The sequence below is a fragment of the Ammospiza caudacuta genome, chromosome 2 (assembly GCF_027887145.1).
Source record: "Ammospiza caudacuta isolate bAmmCau1 chromosome 2, bAmmCau1.pri, whole genome shotgun sequence".
Taxonomy (NCBI): Eukaryota; Metazoa; Chordata; class Aves; order Passeriformes; family Passerellidae; genus Ammospiza; species Ammospiza caudacuta.
In genome coordinates this window covers 1,292,259-1,312,443 of record NC_080594.1, presented here as the reverse complement: position 1 = coordinate 1,312,443, position 20,185 = coordinate 1,292,259, and the positions used below count along the sequence as shown (strand labels likewise).

The window sequence follows — 20,185 nt, the reverse complement described above, 5'->3', positions numbered from 1 at the left end:
CAGTGCTTCCCTGGGACAGTAATTGCCCTGCATGGGCCTGAGCTCTGCTAAAATCACTTCAAAAGGGTGGCTGAGAGTTTCCTGTGGCATGCACCAAGGCTTTCACTTCATTTTCCCTGCTGTCTCTGTGCTCCCAGAGGGCTCATTGCTCATGCTGCTTTGTGACAGCACCAGCACCTGTGTAAACACCCTCTGCCAGGAGAAAGCTCCACCAGAGCCTGCCATTTGGTTCTGTTTTCCTCTGTCAGGGGGAGGAAAAGATAAATATTCCTACCTGATTCACAGCTGAGCTTGTGGCAAGCGTATTTTTAGCAGCTCTCCTGATAGAGGGAAAGCAACCCAAATGGTAGCATGGGATTATAAATAGAATAGTGGCATTTTGCTTCCAGTGAGCAGCCCAGGAGCTCTGAACCCTGGGCACCCCTCAGCAAAATGCAGCAGCTCCTGCACCCTGCAGCTTGCAGACTTCCCCCACCTCAGCAGATGACATATTTAGAGCTTTAAAACACATCCACACAGTCAGAAATGAGTTTGGGGGTATTTTTACAGCTCTAAATAAAAATGAGACTTTTTGAAGTGCTTTAATTTCAGGCTGCTCACACATCAGTGCCTCATAACAAAAGCATTTCCACTGAATTTTGGGTGCCTGCTCTTCTCCAAGGAGCAGTGATCTGCCATGCCCAGTCTGGACTGGAAGCCATGCAGCTTTCTGAGCAACACAAGCAAATTTCATGCCACTTTCATCAAATCTGGGGTTTTTCACCCCAAGTGGGACAGGCTAAGCCATCCACACCACCCCCCAAATAACACAGACAACACCTGAGATTTTTTTTTTTTTTTGTTTGCAATGGAACAAAAAACGCCACCAAAAATCTTCCCAGGGCCCTGCCCCGTTGCATGGGAAGAATTTAGAGGGAGAACCAGCAGCCCCTGTTCTGGCTGGGGATGCTGCACTTTGCTGCACACGCGGCCAAACCCAACACCCCCTCATCCCCACTCACATGGCAGGGCCGGTATTTTTACCTGCTGCAAAAATAACAACAACAACAACAACAAGAGCACAGTGCCCCTGCAGCCAGGCAGAGGATGAATCAGCCTCCTGCACTATTTTTTCCCTCCCTCTCTCAGGAGCTGATTGAGCAGCCTGTTTTTAGAGCTGCCACAGCCAGAGGCCCGAGATGCTGAAGGACAACTCCTGAGGTAATTGTTGATTTTCCTCCTTCATTTGCTCAGAGAGAATAAGCCCAGATCACACCACCAGGGCTTTTCCTGCAGCCTCTCCGCTCTTTGCTTGCAGAAGGGAGCTCGTTGAATGGGTTAAGGCAGAGAAAATGCTGGCAGATACGATTCTGTCAGGTAATATCACTCTGGGCAGAATTAGACCTGCTCATTCGTTGTGTGGAACCTCCCAAGGAGTGATCTGAGAAACAGGGTGGAGGCAGGAGGCTGCCTGTGGGGCAGGGATTGGCATCCACAGGGGGACTCAGCATCCACGCAGGATCCACACAGAAACTCAGGATCCGCACAGGGGAACTCAGCATCCACACATAAACTCAGCATCTACACAGAAATTCAGCTTCCCCAGAGGAACTCAGGCTCTCCCTGGCCCCAAACCCTGCCTCCCTCTCACCACAGCAGCCTGCTGATTCCAGCCGGTGCAGAGGGAACAAGCTATTTCTGCACCAAATGTGGGTTTGAGTCTTTCTCTGGAAGAGAGCAGGAGCAAAGCCAAGCCTGCCAGCCCCCTGTAATGCCTTGGCCACCGTGCAGAAGGTGAATTTTGCAGGGAGAGGAATTGCTCCTGCTCACCCAATCCTGCTCCTAAAACCTCATCATGTTCATCTGTTCCTGCCTGGTTTTCCTCTGCTCATCTCAGAAACTTGATTTACAGATTTTAACAGATTTATTTCCTTTATCTCTCCCTCTGTCTAAACACTGGGTATCAGCTGATCCCTGAAAGCTGTAAAACCTCTTCCTTATCCCTGCCTCAAGCTGTGGGCTTAATAATTGAAAGAGATCAGCAGTTTTGAGGTTGACAGAGATCCTGGTGCCTGCTCCAATATTTCTGTGACAGTGGCACCTGAAATGCAGCTGGAGGTGGGAGCAGAGGCAGTTTGTTGTCCCTGGTGGATCCCAGGGAGCACACAGAGCCCCAAGGCAAGGAAAAGCAGCTTTCAGAGCACAGCTGGGCACAGCTGCAGGGGCTGGCTGTGGGCAGCTCCCGAGGAGCATTTTCAGATGTCTGGCTCCTGCAGCGTGCCCACAGGAGCCAGGAGAAGGGATGGATGGGGCCCACACAACTCGCTCAGCCTCAGATGGGAACTGTGTGGGAGGCCAGACTTAGCACCAGCTGGGCCAAATTTAGCAAGCAGGGCCTCCTTCTTAGCACAGCTCCCTATAAATACACCCAGGAACGGGAGAGGAGAGGTGCTGGCTCCAAAGGTCCAGCCTGCCCACCACCCTGCCGGCTCCAAGGCAGCACAGAGCACAAAGGGACAGGCACAGGTGACATCTCCACCTGCACCCTCTCAGCCACTCTTTATTCATCATCTTCCTCCCTGCTGAGCTTCTCCTGTTCCCCCTGGAGCCCAGGTGAGCTCCACAGCATCCCCTGCCAGGAGATGCTCATGCACAGAGTCAAGGAGTGGCTGGAAAAGGCTTAAAATTAATAATTATCATAGGCAACATGTCAAACAGCAGGCTCTAAATGAGGAATCCTGTGGCACTCTGGGCAAACTGGATGATGTGGCATCACCTAACTCTGGCCAGAGCATTGGAAAACTCTGCCAGGCACGGGGTGGGATTTTGGGGGTGTCTGAGCAGGGCTGGGCTGATCCCTAGGGGAAGTCCTTCCAACTCAGCAATCCTGTGATTGTGTGGATGAAGGTGCCAAGGAAAGGAGGTGGTGCTCTGGCTATTTCCACCCTGCTGAGGTGATGCAGAAGTGCAAAGAGCAGGGAAGCAGGAGCCAGGGATTGCTGGGGATTTTTTATTTAACTTTAAGCACTGCCAAGCTTTGGGCAAACCAGCTCAGCCCCTACCCTGCTGCACTTCCACCAGTGGCACAAGGGGCTTGCACAACCACCCTCTCCAAGAAATAGTGAATAATTCATTATTTCCTCCCGCTCTCCTTCTGGGGCAGAGCTTTGGGGAGTGAAAGGGCCCTGCTTTTGGATTGTACCTTCTCTTTAGTGGCACAGAACCACAGAATATCCTATAGGATATTTGTGTCACTACAGGACACGAAACAACACAATGCTGTTCTTTCTAAGGTAAAAGGTTTTTATATTTTTAATATTTTTTATTTTTATATATTTTATTTTATATATTTATATATATATATTTTATATTTAACTCGAATAGTGATAGATTTCCAGAAGTGACAGTGGATTGGAAAGTGCCACCTCTCCAATGGCACTGGACAAACCAACATCCCACCAAATGTCTCCTCCACCATAACAGAATGCAAAGCAATGAGTTATTTACACAGAGCGTGTGAGAAAGTTCATTACAAGAATGTAAACATCAGAAGGCTTGGAAAATCTTAAAAAATCAGCGTGACAATCCTGGCTTGGAAGGGATCCATGAGGACCACGGAGGGTCGTGGAGCTGCTGGTGCTTCCTGCAGGCACAGCCCAAGGGAACAGCACCCAAACAGCAGCAGCAGCAGCCACAAAGCACTCGGGAGCACCAGGAGATGCCCCAGCCCACACCGACACCCTGAGAGGAGCTGGGCCCCCGTCTCACCTGTGCACCACCCCAGCCCTGTGCAGGTGCTCCACGGCCAGGATCAGCTGCCGGATGTACTTGCGGGCCTCGTGCTCCTCCAGCCTCTTCTTCTCGTAGATCTTGTGCATGAGGTTGCCCCCAGGGCACAGCTCCATGACCAGGTAGTAGCTGTTCTCAGTCTCCAGGATGTCCAGCAGCTGGGCGATGTTGGGGTGCCGGATCATCTGCTGGATCTGCCCCTCGCGCCGCAGGTTCTTGGTGACATAGGTGTCCTTCTTGGCCCTCTTCTTGTCAATCACCTTCACTGCCACCTGGGGAGGGAGCAGGACAGGGGGCTGTCAGCTTTGTTAGCTGCCACAGCCACGGTTTGCTGCTCTAAGGCTGTATAAACAACCAGAGGTCACAAGGAGGTGCCCTCTCAGCTCTGCAGCATCTCGGGCACAGCTGCACAGGTCACAGGAAGAAAAGCTGCTCTTCCAGCCCCACTGACTGCTCCTCCCTTTATTTCCTTGCACGATGACACTCCAAAATCCCTGCGAGGAAATCAGGAGCAAAGGAGAGGGGACAATCCCACTGAGCACCCACAAACACTTGACACATCTCAGGCTGGGCATTTATGGCAGCTGCTCGCTCAGAAAGCCTCCAGGATGGTGTTTACAACTTTTAAGGGCTGTTTTTGGCTTTTCCTGCCTTCCAGTACACCACTGGAGATGATATCCTTTCATTAGAATTTCCTTAAACTACAGCCAAGTGTTGGCTTTGCATGATTTGCATCAAAACACACTATGGAAAACAAAACCGTTGTGGTACCACTCTCCTGGCACATTTCTTTTTTCTGCTTTTTCTCTGGGAGGGGCTTGGAGGAACAGGGCAAGGGGAATGGCTTCAAACTGCCAGAGGGAAGGGCTAGGTGGGATATTGGGAAGGAATTCCTGGCTGTGAGGGTGGGCAGGCCCTGGCACAGGGTGCCCAGAGAAGATATGGCTGCTCCATGCCTGGAAATGTTCAGGGTCATCTGAACATGAATGCCTTGGAATTGGAGGGTAAAACTGCAGGAATTTGGGTTTCCTAGTGTGTGCTAGGAGCCAGGAGCCAACAGTGCTGAGTGTGCTGTTGGCTGGATGTGCTCCTGCCATGGAAAAATCATCCTGATAAAGAGGTGAGGTGAACACACACTCCAGAGCTGCCTCAGGACCACAACACCTGGCATTGCCGACTACTCACACCAAAGAGACACCATTCAGCGCTCAGATAAAACAACAGGTAAATCAGAGCTGGATTTCAGCCCTTCTGAGAGCCCCAGGTGATTCACCAAGGAAACAGACTGAAATTAGTACATTCTTTCAGCTGATGAGATGGAGCTGAGCACAGAGGAGTGTTTAGACAGCAAAGCACAGGAGTTACTCTGCTGAGGACAAACAGATGCACAGGTCACACAAACAGGAGATAGCACACTGTACGTTGGCAGCACAACACAATCTCTGCTAAAGTTAAATAAAAAATAAATTAAAAGCTGGTGTTTATCACAGCTGCAAGGTACAAAGCATGGAGTGGTAGCAGTATGGAGCAGCAATCTATTACTAATTCACTGAGAGGAAAAAACACATTATACAAAAGCACATTATACAAAAATCACATTATACATGTCCACATAACACAGATCCAGCCATGGGAATACTGGAGGACTCCTCCACCACCACCAAGAGTGAGGTTTCTGTGCCTTAAGGACAAACTTTTCCCCCAATTTAGACAGGTACCTTGGCAGGCACCCCAGCAATGCCAGCACACGAGCAGGGCAGTGTTGGGATTCACCCCAGCTCTGAGCCACCTTTCCCCCTTCCCTCAGGCCCAAGAGATGCCCTGCAGAGCTGACCAAGGTGGGAAGAGCAGATTTATTCCGGAAATGCCCCGTTCTAGGGATCAAACTCTGCACAGAGTCACCCCAGGGCTGACTTAGCTAAATATCCCTGATTCTGAGTTCATCCAGAGGTGGAGCAAGCACCAAATGTGCCCAGACACACCCAACACACAGAGCCTCCTGTGCGGGGTGGATGGGTGTGCAAGCACCTGGAAATTTCATTCATGCAGAAGGGGGAAAGCATTTGGTGGAGACAATACTGTGGCTGTTGGGTAATCACCAAACAAACACGCTGGAGCTTTCGCAGCCCACCCAAGGCACGCCAGTTACTCAGCTCTGCTCTCCCCAGCTCCAAGGAGGGGCTCTGGGTCCCTGCATCAGCCCAGCTCAAGGCTCCTGACTCGAGTTCCTGGCCAACACTGGCACAGAAATAAAAAAATAAATGATAAAGCAAGTAATTACTGTCAATATGTAGCAACTCTCGACAGTCTGCTTTTTGGCTAAGGCTGTGCTGTGTAAATAGATAAATGCTTTAGGTTATTCTGTGTTATGAGATACAAAGATGAGTAAGAGCCCATATTTTTGGTTCCCGAGTCCTAGAATCACACTGTTGGAATGAATTCCTTTTCCTGAAGGTTCTGCTGTGACACATCCTATGAGCAACATGTATGCTGCTCTCCAAAAACCCTCCAGGATGGGCTGCAGCACACGGGACACAGGTGAGGGAAGGGCCGGGAGGAGAAACAAAGTGCAAATCCCAAACCTTCACTGTCCCCTTTGACCTCAGCCAGGAGAATGAGGCAAAGAGCCAGACCATGGAGGTATTTTGCAGCCATCACTCCTCCAAGTCCATCTCCAGCTTTTTCCTCTTTTTACTGTGCCCAAGGCAGCAATAAATTCAGTTTCTTTCCTCTCTTGTTCGCAGCCATGGCTGTCTGGCTTCACTTGCAGCTTGCTTTGTATTCCCCACTGTTCTCACCACAAGAATCTGAGCTCCCTTTTCAAAAGCAGCTGGTGGGTTTGGGTGGCCAATTCAAATCCCATTAAACAGCCCCAAAACCAACCCCTCCAAGGACATGTCATGTTGGGCAACCACCCAGCCAGGCACAGAACAAGTTGTTCATCACAACCAACTCCAAGGACTAGAAAATGCCAATTTCATTCTCTGGGTAGGGTTTATTCTTTTCTCTAAACTGTTACAGCTTGGCAAATTTTACAGCTCAGTAAAGGAATGTGGGGTTTTTATACAGAAAGTTCCAGGATCCTGGGAAATAAAGCACTACAGAAAAAGGGTGTTACAGCATTTGCTCCAATTGTAGTAAAATCAGCAATCAGAAAAGGTGGGGAGGAGTCACTGAGACGTTTCCTTTCCTCCTGACAAAGCCAAGATTTTGGGGTGCAGCCATGCACAGCCCCAGGATAAATGTCTGAGCAGGCAGGATGCCTCAGGCCAGAGGCAGCCAGGAAAGCTGGAAATCAGCCCCTGAAGACACAGAAACTCCTCCAGACAAGAGAATGGCTCAGAACACATTCACTCGTGTACTTTGAGCACATTCACTCATGTACTTGGCCTGCAGGGAAAGGATCTGAGTGCCAGGGGGTAAAACCAGCATCCCACCAATTCCCTACAGCCCAAACACACAGAAAGGGCTAGAAAGGGACTCAGGAGGACTTTAGATAAGCAAATGAACCTAAAGCCTCTTGGTGGCACAGCCAACTTAAACATAATCCGCAAAAGCATAAGCAGGATGTATCTGGTGAGTAAGAAAAGGTATTAATTACACCTGTCCAAGGCACTGGGGACTATTCTTAGAATAAATTAATTAAATTATGTAATTAAAAATTTATGCTGAAGTTTTGGAAAGAGTTCTGAGAAGAGCTTCAGAGCAGTCTGAGGTCCAAGAACTGCTTGTTGGACTAGCTGACATTACAAAACATTTAATTAAGAGAATGCTGAGCACTGACTCCATGGTTTCCTGCAAGCACCTGCACGGGGCAAAGACTTCTGATAAGAGAAAGCTCTTGAATAAAATTAAAATGAACATCCCCAACGGTAAATTGGGCAAACTCAGGCTACTCCTCTTCAACATCACATCGTATTTATGGGGAGCTTTGTGCCGTGTTCCACAGGCAACTGAGATTATCCTTCCTCCCCTGGAGCTCTGCTCTGCTGTTTCCACAGAGCCAGCTGCCCTTTTCCTCTCATCTCATTGTTCAAACAGGACAGACAGACAGACAGACACATCCTGACCTCTCAGCATCCCTGGCACAGCCAGGCTTCCACAGCTCAGCCACCAGCAGGACATGGTTTGGGGGCAATGGGGCTGACACAGTGCCCCTGCCCAGCCAATCTGAAAAGAAACCTCCATGAAATAAATTTCTCCTTGGTTCTGCGTGTCCAAAGCACATTTTTCCTAGGTTCTGCATGTGCAAAGCAGCAGCATTTGCAGCAGGCACAGATGCCAGACACGGCCTGGGGAGCACAGCACAGCGCAGCCCCATCCATGGGAAGGAACCTGATCCATGGCTTATCTTGAGGGGGTCACAGAGGGGATCTGTCTGGCCTTTGGCAGAAAGAAATCACCCCCAGCACCCTCTCAGTGTCAGCTCATTAAGGGGGCAGCCAGTTAATGTGAGGGAGGGCTGCACATTTCACATTTCCACCTCGCTGGCCTCTCAGGATGTCTGCACAAGTCAGGAGAGATTGTGCAGAGGCTGAGGGAAGCGGTGTGGCAGCGAGCCAGGCACAGACATCCACGAGGATGCACTCAGAGGTTCCCAGAGAAATCCCTGTCAAAACCAGCCCCCAGGCCGGGGACATTTCCTGCAAGGAGCAGTTCTGTCCCTGAGCGCCTGCCACAGATGGCTTTGCATGCAAAAACAGAGCACTGCTGCCCAAAATCTCCCTGTTTCCTCACAAAAAGGGCTTTTTCACCCCCACTCCTGACATGGCAAAGCCCTGGGGGAAAGCTCTAAACTCCAGGTGGGAGCAGCTATCAGGGAAAACTTTTCACAGGGAAAATAATCCATAACTCCCCCTCCTCACTCCAGCAGCCAGCACCTTCCCATCTCCCATCCTCTTGTGGGATATGCTTCCCATTAAACAGCCCCTGTTTCACATTTTAGAACTGCAGTTAAGGCAGGCTAAGTGGCCCTGATTTAATGCCAACTCAGCTCTCTGGATTTAGGGAAGAGAAAAACCCAACCAGCCCATCCTACTGCTCTTGAGGCCCAGGTAAAACCCTCCTTTGTAGTGATTTAAAACACAGCAGATAAAGCATTTACAAGTGTCAGGAGCCAGGAAAAAAAAGGTGTCCCCAGTAAAGATTTTCTAGATAAATAACACACTCTCTCTCCCTCAGCTCTGTGGACATTATTCACAGAAAACGAATTTATTCTCCGAAAAAAAAAAAAAAATGTTTCCATGACAATCTTCCACAACAGACAGAGAGCAAAGGAACTTTATTTTATATAACTTGGCTTTTTATAGTTCTCTTTGTTGCAGTGGTTTTCCTCAGTGTGCCTCTGATCTCACATGGCAAACGAGAAGCAGCACTGGTGTAGCACCAAAGGTGCAAACGCTGACAGAAAAATGAGATTTTGGGCAGATTTTCATTTTCCCAGGTGGTTTCCCTGGGGGAACGTGGTGGCTCCTTCCCATGAGGATGAGGTTTGATCTTGTTCTCTGCCAGAGCTCAGCCACCAGCAGGAGATGGTTTGGACAAGTGGGGTGACACAATGCCCCTACCCAGCCACTCTGAAAAGAAACCCCCATAAAACACATTTCTCCTTGGTTCAAATGCCCAAAGCAGCAGCACCTGTACCCCACAGTGCCAGGTGAGCAGCAGCTCTGCCATGCCCCAATTCACCTGCAACCTTTTATAGATTTCAGTTTGCTTTTTCAATTCATTACTGAAAGCAATGCAAGCTCATTTCTGACTTCTTCTACTGTTCACTCTTTTCATACTGGTGAAGGAGCCCCTTCAGATCCTCTGGGCATTTGACATACCCAGAAACAAGGGGTACATCTTTGTGCTGCTCATCCACAACCTCCCATGCCATGGAACAAGTTAAACCCACAAAACTTTCAGGGGCAAACAGGGGGATCCAGATGTGAGCATCACCTGGTGTCAGCTGCACCCAAACCTCCCCATCCTGCCGGGATAACAAAAGAAAAGCAGCACACTGCTGACAGGAGGCATCCTGCAAAGTGCTGAATGCAGACCTGAGGGCAGATTATCCCACGGGGATAAGGAACTGCCCCATGTGCACCCACTCAGCTCGCTGCAGAACACGAGCTGCTTAATGGGGAGCGCGAAGTGAATCTCTGTGCAAGGCAGAAGCGAACCCAGCTCGTTCCTGTGGCTTTATACCCAATTTTCACCTGCTTGTTTTCCACATTTCAGACATCACCCCCACCCTGCCTTCTGCTCCAGCTCCTGCAAGCTCCACAACACCTTGTGGAACACCACAGTGACACGCCGGGCTGGTCCTGCTCCCTGCAGGCACAATTCTGCTCTCCAAAACGATTCCTGGAGGGCTGCACGCTGACAGAAGTGTGCCTGGAGCGGCTTCGGCACAAATTGTGACACCAAAAAAAGAAAAGCTGTGAAAGCAAACACCTAGAAGGAGGAAAATGTCAGAAATGCAGGCTGCAGGAACAGCCTGGATCAGTCTCCTCGGTGCATGTGATTAGGAGTGGCACATCCAGCCAGGTGCAACAGCTGGCAGCTGGTTAATAAAGGGGAGCAGATCCTGGAGAAAGATTCACAGTCGGGAGGAGTCACTTTTCAAAATAAGCTTTAAAAAAAAACAATTTTGATGGAGATAAAATCTGAAAATATGTTGAGGAGCAGGTAAGGATGAAATGACTAAATGTGAGTGAGAGAACAAACCCATCCAGGAAACTGATATGCAAGTAAATAAAAAAAATAAAATAGCAGATCAAATTTCCAACCACAATCCTGCAGCTTTACCCTCGGATGCCCTGGCAGCAGTGAAGGTCTCACAGCTTTACCTGCAACCTCACAACGCCTGGGAGGGAGGAACAAGGAAAAGGCTGGACTGAAATATCTGCAAACACCCTGGAAAATCAACTTTTGTGCGCAGCGAGGCAACCTGCTGACCCAGGTAAAGATCCCAGAACTGAGCATGGGATGTACCCAAAAGCCACCAAGTCTCCATTCCCTGCAACCTGTGGTGGAACAGGCAGGGAAATGGCAAATTTACTCCTGGCAAAATGAACTCTGTGGCACAAAGAGGCATTTCCAGGCCTCTGCAGGGACCCACCCCTGCACCTCGTGGTGGGGAGGCTCAAACATGCCTTTTCTTTGTGGTTTTCCTCTGCCTCTTTAATGAGGAAATGCATTCTGAACGTGAACTCTTCTGTGAAAAGGCCACTTTTAATATTAATTGCTTTGCCTCCGTAGCAAAGCTGGTAAATTGTATTTTTAGCCACTGCTTCCCACTGATGCTGAAAGGCTCTTGACTAAGTGTAACTAAAAACGAACCTTGTTCCTGCTCAACAATAGCACTGAGGGAAATTATAAACAAAGTTTTCCCTAGATGAGAAAGCAAATGAGTCAATTTGCCTTTTTCTTTTTCTTTTTTTTTTTTTTTTTTTATTTTGTAGTGCCAAAGATCACACTGCAAAGCAGTTAAATAAAATCTTGGATTTTGTTCCTGTTTGCAGGAACAATGGATTGTCAGTGTGCTGTCACTGCACAGAGCTGTGCAGAGTTACTGGGGTCTGCAGCTGATAACAAACAGATAACACAGGGTGTGATAACAGAGCCTCACATCACCCCAGCACAGTGATGGCAATGCACTCTCAGCTCCCTAAGAGTGCAAAAAATAAGTGTATTTTTATAAAAGACACTTATTTTTTGTTCATTTCTCCCAGGTGGTTTCCCTGGGGGAACGTGGTGGCTCCTTCCCATGAGGATGAGGTTTTATAAAAATGTAAATTTTTATACATAAATACAAATAATAATAAATAAATATATAGAATATAAAATGTATAAATATAAATAATATATAAAATATAGAATATAAAGCATATATATAAATAATAATATTTATAAAAATATATAAATAATATTATTTAATATCATATATAAATATATAAATTATTTATAAATATGAAGATATTATTTATATTATTTCAATTATACATAAATATATAAATAATAATATTTAGATATTTTATAAAAATATCTGTCTTTATAAAGGAGAGAGATTTCCTTTGCCTGAGGAAACCACCCAGAGAACGCCTTGGAGCAAGCCAAGGGTGAGCTGTGCACAGGCTCCCAAGCCACCCAGCCACAGCTCACTCTCAATTCAAAGCCAAACCGCCTTGCTGCTCACAGAGGAGCTGTGTTTGCTCAGGATTAGCACTACAGGCTGCCCGAGCTGAGCTGACAAACCAGCCCTCCACCCCAAAATGTCAGGGTGCAGCTGCCATGTTCCATCCCAAAGCCACGGCAGGGATAACCTGCCCGACATCCTCCTGCTCCTGACGGCACCAAGGGCTTTTCCAAGCACAGAAAACAACGACAGGCCAGTAAAATAAAAATTAAAAAAAAATAAATAAAAAAAAAAAAATGCCCAGCAGTACCAACCTGGCGAGGGGAGGTTTAGAGCCTCACCTGAGCTCACCCTGCCCGGCTGGCAGGAGCTGCTGAGCCCCATCCCACACAGGTCAGCGCCAGGGCAGCCCCTGCAGCTGCCCTGCCGGAGGGGCCTGGCCCCAGGATGTGCCATCCCACCCTCCTGGGCACCCTGGCAGCCCCCAGAAATGCCAGCCTGAGGTAATGGCACATTGCTGGCAGCCTGCACAATGCCTCCAGTCAGGGCCAGGGATCCCAGCCTGCCTGGGGGCTCATTAATCAGGGATTTCATCCCCAAACACTCCATTTTCTGAGACATGAACTCCTCCAGAGTTGCTAAAGTCTGCTGCAAATCCAAACCTGTTGGGGCCCCCCCGACTGAAGCGTGACATTTCAGTGACCCCGAGGGCCTGGGCTCTGCCAGAACAGCTCCAGACAGCAGGGGCAGGACTCTGCTTTAGGGAAATCCTACTGGATTTAGGCTCAGCACGAGCAAGACTCTGCTTTAGGGAAATCCCACTGGATTTAGGCTCAGCACGAGCAAGACTCTGCTTTACACTTATTTTAGGGCAATCCTACAGAACGTGGGCCAATTTGGGCACATGTCAGCTCCACACCAGACAAGGTGCCCAGGAGAGCTGAGGGTCCACCAGGGTGGAATCCTCACTGGGATGGGAAGCATCCACCCCTGGGCTGAGAGGAGGAGCCTCGCTCAGGGGTTGAAGCAAATAATTAATAACTCCTCTCTCCCACCCAGTAACTCGAGTTTATCCACAATTAGCTGGACTTGGGGAGGTGAACATTGGGTCAGTCAGTTTGGAAGTGTGTGACTGGTCCTGAGCCAGTGCCAGAGTGCAGGATCGGGACAGACAGAGCTGGGATGTCACCCTGCCTGTCCCAGGGATGGACAGGACAGACAGACAGAGCTCACAGGTCACCCTGCCTGCCCCAGGGAGGGAGGGAAGGAAGGAAGGAAGGAAGGAAGGAAGGAAGGAAGGAAGGAAGGAAGGAAGGAAGGAAGGAAGGAAGGAAGGAAGGTGACTTGCTGCTGAGTTTCTGCTTGTCACTTTGTCACTGCGTGTGTTATTCGAGACACCACGGAGGGAGAAAAAAACCCCGAATCAAGCAGCAGACCTGGGAGCTGAGGCACAGGGGGGTGTGGTGGATCGTTTTTATTTTTTTCCCCTCCTAACAGACTGAGATAAATGTAGCGAGCCCAAAACGTGGAGGTGGGGAGGACGTGTGTGTGCATGTGCCTTTTATCCACTGCAGGATCATTGGATGTTTCTGTTACCAAGGAGAAGTGCACGCTTGGTAACAGAGCACAGCAACATTTATTTATTTTATTTTTTCATGCATTCCTACATGACAATATCCACAAACCTTATCGTTTTTCACACGATGGGACTCTCAGAGCCACGTATTAAATTCCTCTCCGTGACAAATTTACCGGAGTGAGGAAATCACTGCCCGGGAGTGCAGGGATGCCATCACCCACAGAGGCACGTTCCTGATGGAGCAGGAGGGAACGACACCAAAAAGAGGGAGCGACACTGAAAAGAGGGAATGACACCAACACAGCCCCCTGCTCCGGCAGGGAACCCTCTGTGAGGGATACACGAGGGGCAGAATCCCAGAGCTCACAGAATCCCAGAGTCACTGATGCTGGAAAAGCCCTCTGAGATCACCCAGCCCAGGCTGTGCCCCCTTCCCATCCCTTGTCACCTCCAGTCCTTCCTCGGGCACCTCCAGGGATGGGCTCCCCAAACCTCCCTGGGCAGCCCCTGACAATGTTTAAAACCCTTTTCCATGGGGAAATTCCTCCTGATGTCCAACCTGAGGCCGTTCCCTCTCCTCATGTCCCTGTCCCCTCCTGTCAGGAGCTGTGCAGAGCGACAAGGTCCCCCCTGATCCCCCTTTTCTCCAGCTGAGCCCCTTCCCCGCTCCCCCAGCCGCTCCTCCCAGCGCTCAGAAGTTGTGTGGATAAACAAGAGCAGCACAACTCTCTGTCGGGAGCTCGTCCTTGCGGCACTCTCCGCCCTGCCCAGCCCCTGATAACGCTGTGACCTGTCCTACTGATGGCTAAGAGCCTCCGCCGAAGGGCTCTGGATAAAAACCAAAAAGCAGAGCCCCTGCACGGACTTTGCCAAAAACCAGCACCCCGGGGAAGAGCCCTCCGGGCTGCATCTCCACATCTGCCGTGTGCTGCACCAGCAACTCGGGACCGGAGTGTGCCCCCTCCCGCAACATCTGCCATGGCCGGGTACCCGCATGTCACATGTCGCGACACCAGTGTCACCAAAATCCCGCTTTTCTCGCCAGGAAAAGTGAGCAAACACACCGGAGGAAGACGAACATTTAGAATTAAAGGAAAACCAAAAAAAAGGGAGGTGGGGCAGCCGAAGCAGCGCGGGAGGAAGGCGGGACTGCCCCGCGGGAAGGCGCGCACGGCTGGAGCCGGGCGGGCTCGGGACGCTTGGAGCCACGGGGCTCCTCCGTCCTCTCGGGGGCTACTCCATTGTCCCGGGGCTCCTCCGTCCTCTCGGGGGCTACTCCATTGTCCCGGGGCTCCTCCGTCCTCTCGGGGGCTACTCCATTGTCCCGGGGCTCCTCCGTCCTCTCGGGGGGCTGCTCCATCCTGCCGGAGGAGCTCCACGATCCTCCCCGGGGGCTGCTCCATTCTCTGGTGGCTACTCTATCCTGCCCGGGGGCTCCTCCATCTCACAGGGAACTCTTCCATCCTGCCGGGGGGCTTCTCCGTCCTGCTGGAGGAGCTCCACCATCCTCCTGGGGGGCTCCTCCATTCTACTGGGGGGCTCCTCCATCTCAGAGTGTACTATTCCATCCTGCCTGAGGCTACTCCATCCTGCCGGAGGAGCTCCACGATCCTCCCCGGCGGCTACTCCATCCTCCTGGGGGCTACTTCATCCTCCTCGGGGGCTACTCTATCCTCCCGGAGGCTCCTCCATCCTGCCGGAGGAACTCCTCCATCCTCCGGCGGCTACTCTATCCTCCCGGGGGCTCCTCCATCTCAGAGGCAACTCTTCCATCCTGCCGGAGGAGCTCCACGATCCTACCCGGGGGCTCTTCCATCCTCCCGGGGGCTCCTCCATCCTGCCGGAGGAACTCCCCCATCCTCCGGGGGGCTACTCCATCCTCTGAGGAGCTCCACGATCCTCCCCGGGCGCTCCTCCATCCAGCCGGAGGAGCCCCTCCATCCTGCCGGGGTCTCGCCCTCCCGGCCGGCAGGGACGGAGCGCAGCCCGCTCCCCAGCCAGCCCCGTTCCGCCCCGTTCCGCCCCGGGTTATCCCCGGCAGACGGCCGTACCTTCTCTCCGGTGACCACATGCAGCCCCTCGCGGACCTTGGCGAAGGATCCCTCGCCCAGCTTCCTGCCGATCAGGTAGCTGCCGACCCTCTTGGTGTGCTGGAAGTCGCGGAGGCGCTCCCGGGGCGCGGCGGCCCCGAGCCAGGCTGCGAGCAGGGAGCCGCCGTCCGCCGCCGCCCGCCGCGCCTCCGCGCCCGCCGCCTCGCCCAGGAGCCCGTCGCCCGCCGCCGCCGGCATGCCCGCCTCGGCCCGGCCCGGCCCGGCTCCGCTCCGGGTGCCCGCGGCGCTCCGCCAAGTTCCTGCGGCGGGGCGAGCGAGGGGGACCGCGCTGCCGCCCCTGCCGAGCCTCCTCCCCGCTCCGGCGGCGGCCAGGGGGCGGAGAGAGGGATGGAGGCAGGGACGGAGGCAGGGACGGAGGCAGGGACGGAGGCAGAGAGGGAGGCAGGGCCAGCGCAGTTCGAATTTGCCGTAATTCAGTCCGCTCGCAGGCGGCGGGAGCGGCCGCGGTCAGAGCCGGGGTTTGCGCAGCCCCGCTGCACCGGCATCACAGAGCATCCCTGTGCCGGGAATGACCGGGACAGCCCCGCTGCACCGGCATCACAGAGCATCCCTGTGCCGGGAATGAACGGGACAGCCCCGCTGCACCGGCATCACAGAGCATCCCTGTGCCGGGAATGAACGGGACAGCCCCGCTGCACCGGCATCCCATCCATCCCTGTGCCGGGAATGACCGGGACAGCCCCGCTGCACCGGCATCCCATCCATCCCTGTGCCGGGAATGAACGGGACAGGTTTGCACAGCCCCGCTGCCCGGCGTCATAGAACATCCCATCCCATCCATCCCATCCCATCCATCCCATCCCATCCCATCCCATCCCATCCCATCCCATCCCATCCCATCCCATCCCATCCATCCCATCCCATCCCATCCCATCTCCTGCTCCCACCAGTGAACACACCTCTCCCTGCTTCTTAAGCTCTTTTTTAACTCGTAAATCTGATTTTGCATCTCTGCTGTCCATTTAACGTGGATTTTTGTCTCCACTGACCACATTCCATCTCCCACTGACCTCTCACTTCCCGGTGGCTAAATACATTCTCAGGGCTGGAAGCCCTGGAGCTGGCTCCACACCACCGTGCTCCACTGAAATCCATGTCTCCAGATGAAATTTCAAACAAAAACAGAAAGCCAGCGCTGCCCCAGCAGGCAGAAACTGGAGAAGGGAGAGCTTCAGAGCCCACAAATAATGATTTGGGTTGAAAAATCTCCTCTCAGTGCATGTTCTGGGTACATTTACAGGCATTACAGCGCGTGGCCACCAAAAAACAGGAGCCTGAATGTCCTCTGGGTGGTTTGGTGCCTTGTGGGCAGGTGGAGAATATATTTGAAGGCACATTTCACTGCCTGAGCTGATGGCAGGACACATCCAGGAGAGAGCTCCACTGGTGTTTCCTCCACAACATCTGGAGTGGGAAGGCCCCAGAACTGTCCCTGTGTTTGCAGGGAAGGTGACCCAAGTGCTCACACAGGTGAGGACAGTGACAAGGCAGGGTGGTTCCCTGGCCAGCCTGGCTCTGTGTCGCAGCTCCTCTGGTCAGCATGACAAATGTGAGGGGTTGAACAACACTCCTCTGTGGGAACAAAGGGAAAAAAGGGGGGAAAAGGGGGGGAAAAGAGGGGGAAAAAAGCTGTGCTGCAGACACTTACACTGGGAGAATGAAAAGCACAGCTTGGGAAGAGCCTGCATGCTGTCTTATTTAAATATATGGCTGAGCTAAGAGGGTCTGGAGCCAGCCTCTTTCCCTGCCTAGAGGAATATCCCTTCAGGAAGGCAGGCAGAGCTGGGTGCCTTTGTTTGGGCTAACAGAAACACGGTTTGGCCACTTGGAGCATGAAACAGATGTTCATGGTGTGCTCTGCAGCCAAACACCTGAAAATCAGCCCCTTTCAGAAATGAAACTGGTGAGAAATGTCCATTGCAGGGAGCAGGAGGAGAGCTCTGAAAGAAGCCAGTGAATTTATTTTATTTAATTGCCTCAACTGCAGGACTTAATGAGTTGCCAGTATCCTTTTCCCAGGCCTTCCCACCATTCCCATCCTGTCCAGCTGTGCCCATCAGGGTGCAGGCTGCATGAAAGGGGGATCAAAGGCTGCATTCATTGCTGTCTGTGCTCTAATTCAAATTTAACTCCAGCCTGCTTCGTTTGGAGCTGCAGACTTCCTAGGTAATGACATTTTCTGATTAACTGTTGAAATTACTAATGAATTAAAGGCAGCACTCTGTCCTTGGCTTGCAAAAGCTGTAATAGCAAGCTGCTAAAAATAATATAGAGCTTGATTTATACCCACTAAAACAGAGAAATCCTGAGTTACCCTGAGAGCACTGTCCTTTGCCATCTCCAGCCCTTTAAAGCACTGCAGGAAAATGGATTTTTGGGATTTTACAGCCATAAAGGAGGGTGCAGCCCCTGGGCCCAATCCCCAGTGTCTGCCTGGGCTGGATCCTTATGGGAATTTTTCTGTTTGCAGAGCAAGCACAAAACCTTCTATGAGGCCTTGCTACTGCTGGCACTGTCACTCACTTCCACCTGAACATTTCAAGGAATTTCCACCCCTTTCTACACCAAGGAAATTAACTAAATTAAAAAAAAAGTCCCTAACAAAAGCTTCCTTGAAGTAAAGATCTTATGTTTAAATTGTGACAAGACAGACTGAAAACCAGCAATTGTTCCTTTTATATAGAAGGTGTCTGGCTGCTGTTGGGATAGTGACACTGGGAATTTATATTTTATTTTTATGTTTGTGTTCTTTTTGAGCTATTCTTTTCTACTGATCACATTGGCTGATGTAGAAACTCTGGGAATACGAGCTCTGAAATCGTCCACGACGGTTATACGCAAAAACCAAATTTTCCAAAGTCTGATATGGGGGTTGGATATATGTGTTTATTTCTGATAAATCACAATTTATTTGAGTTAGTGCTGGATGATAACATAATGAGGACCTTGACATTGGGTATAATACTCCATTGATCAGCCAGTCCTTGGAGTTATGATGTTCTTACAAAGAAAATCACATATTTTTGCACCACAGTGTCAGAACAGCTTTTCAGTGCTCTACAATAGGCAGAGTTGACAAATTCGAAATTCTGCTGCAGGAAGGCACCGAGTATATCTGTCCTGGTCATTTTAAAGGTGGTAATTGAACATTTCCCTGCCTCATCAGCAGCCTGTGGGTAACTGCTGACTGCAGCCAGGGCACAGAGATAGCCTCACTTAGTGCTGATGGGCTGAAAAAAGAGAAAGTCAATGTTATGGCTTATGCAGTCCTGGGTGTCTCATCCGGCTTTAAAATAATTGGGGGGTTTTGCAAGGTTTGGGTTTGAGGGTTTTTTTGGGGGTGTTGTTTTGATAGCTGTTTAATTTTGTAATATTTGGGGTTCAGACATAAAAGAGTTTAAATTAATTTAAAGGAGATTTTTTTGAAGGGAGAGTATATTTGTTCTTGGATGATTTTTGAGGGGTTTGTGGAGTTTGAATCCCTGAGTTCAGGCAGAGAACCTGTGTTTGCTGGCACAGGTACAGCAGTGGAGAAGAGAACCCTCTCCATGTGCCAGGGATGTCCAGGAGCAGCTGAGGACATTTGTGAGTTCTGTGCCTGGGTCCTGCAGATGCCACTCGGGGACAGGGACCTTCCTAAACCCAGCTCAAAACTTGTCTTTGGATATATGTCATCCTCAAAAATATTTAGAATATGGTTATATGTGTACAACTGTGTATGTGTATATGTGTGTGTGTGTATAAGTACATATATGTTTATATAAATATGCAAATATATATGCATATAATGTGTATATGTATGTATATATATAAATATGTATGTATATCTACATATGTATATATATGTATATATGTATATGTATATATATATGTGTGTGTGCATATATATATATAAAATGTACATATATATATATATAAATAGATATATATATATAAATATATATATATAAATGTGTATATATATATATATATATATATATATATATATATATATATATATATATAAATGTATATATAAATATGGAAATTTACCTGAGTGGGCATTGAAGCATTTGGTGTGTTGGCAGTGGGGTGATGTGGCACTGCCCCTCCAAACTCTCTGCCAGAGCTGTGTCCCCCAAGAATCCCCATTTTGCTCTCTGCAGCTTCTGTCCCCCACAGCCAGCACACACACTGAGCTCCTGGAGGTGCCATGAAGAAAAGGGAATTTAATGGAATTTAATGGAATTTAATATCAGAGTGACTGGCAGGGGGTTGCTGTACTGGTGCTGTTATTTTTTTTTTTTTTCACATTGCATTAATTGGGAAGTTCAGTTTCTGAATTTCAGTGGAACTGCTGGGAAGGGCTCCCTGCAGGGCACACTCTGGTGTAATTCGGGATCTGGGTTTGAGTCCCATTTACGTGTAAGGGGACACCAGAGGGCTGTGTGGGAAATGCCCCGTGTGTTCGAAAGGCTCTGAGGTGTCAGTGATGGATGGGATGTGAAGAGCCGGGGGCCAGAGCCCTGTGAATCCCTGGGTTTGGGCTGAGGGGTGGGGGATGCTCACAGAGCCCCTGCCGTGGCCTCCCGGGGTCAGGCCTGGTGCTCCTCACCTCTGAGA

At 50.4% G+C, this 20,185-nt stretch overlaps 1 protein-coding gene across 2 annotated transcripts in view; it reads right to left on the bottom strand.

The window, feature by feature from the left end:
• The window catches only part of HUNK (hormonally up-regulated Neu-associated kinase), a 37,473-nt gene extending 21,713 nt beyond the window's left edge, over positions 1 to 15,760 (bottom strand). For both annotated transcript variants that reach the window (XM_058825717.1, XM_058825718.1), the window contains exons 1-2: positions 15,524 to 15,760; positions 3,748 to 4,040 (exon numbers count right to left, since the gene is read on the bottom strand). In XM_058825717.1, coding sequence (XP_058681700.1) covers positions 3,748 to 4,040; positions 15,524 to 15,760 — 530 coding nt within the window. The remainder of the gene's footprint in view (positions 1 to 3,747; positions 4,041 to 15,523) is intronic.
• Between the last annotated feature and the right edge of the window lie 4,425 nt (positions 15,761 to 20,185).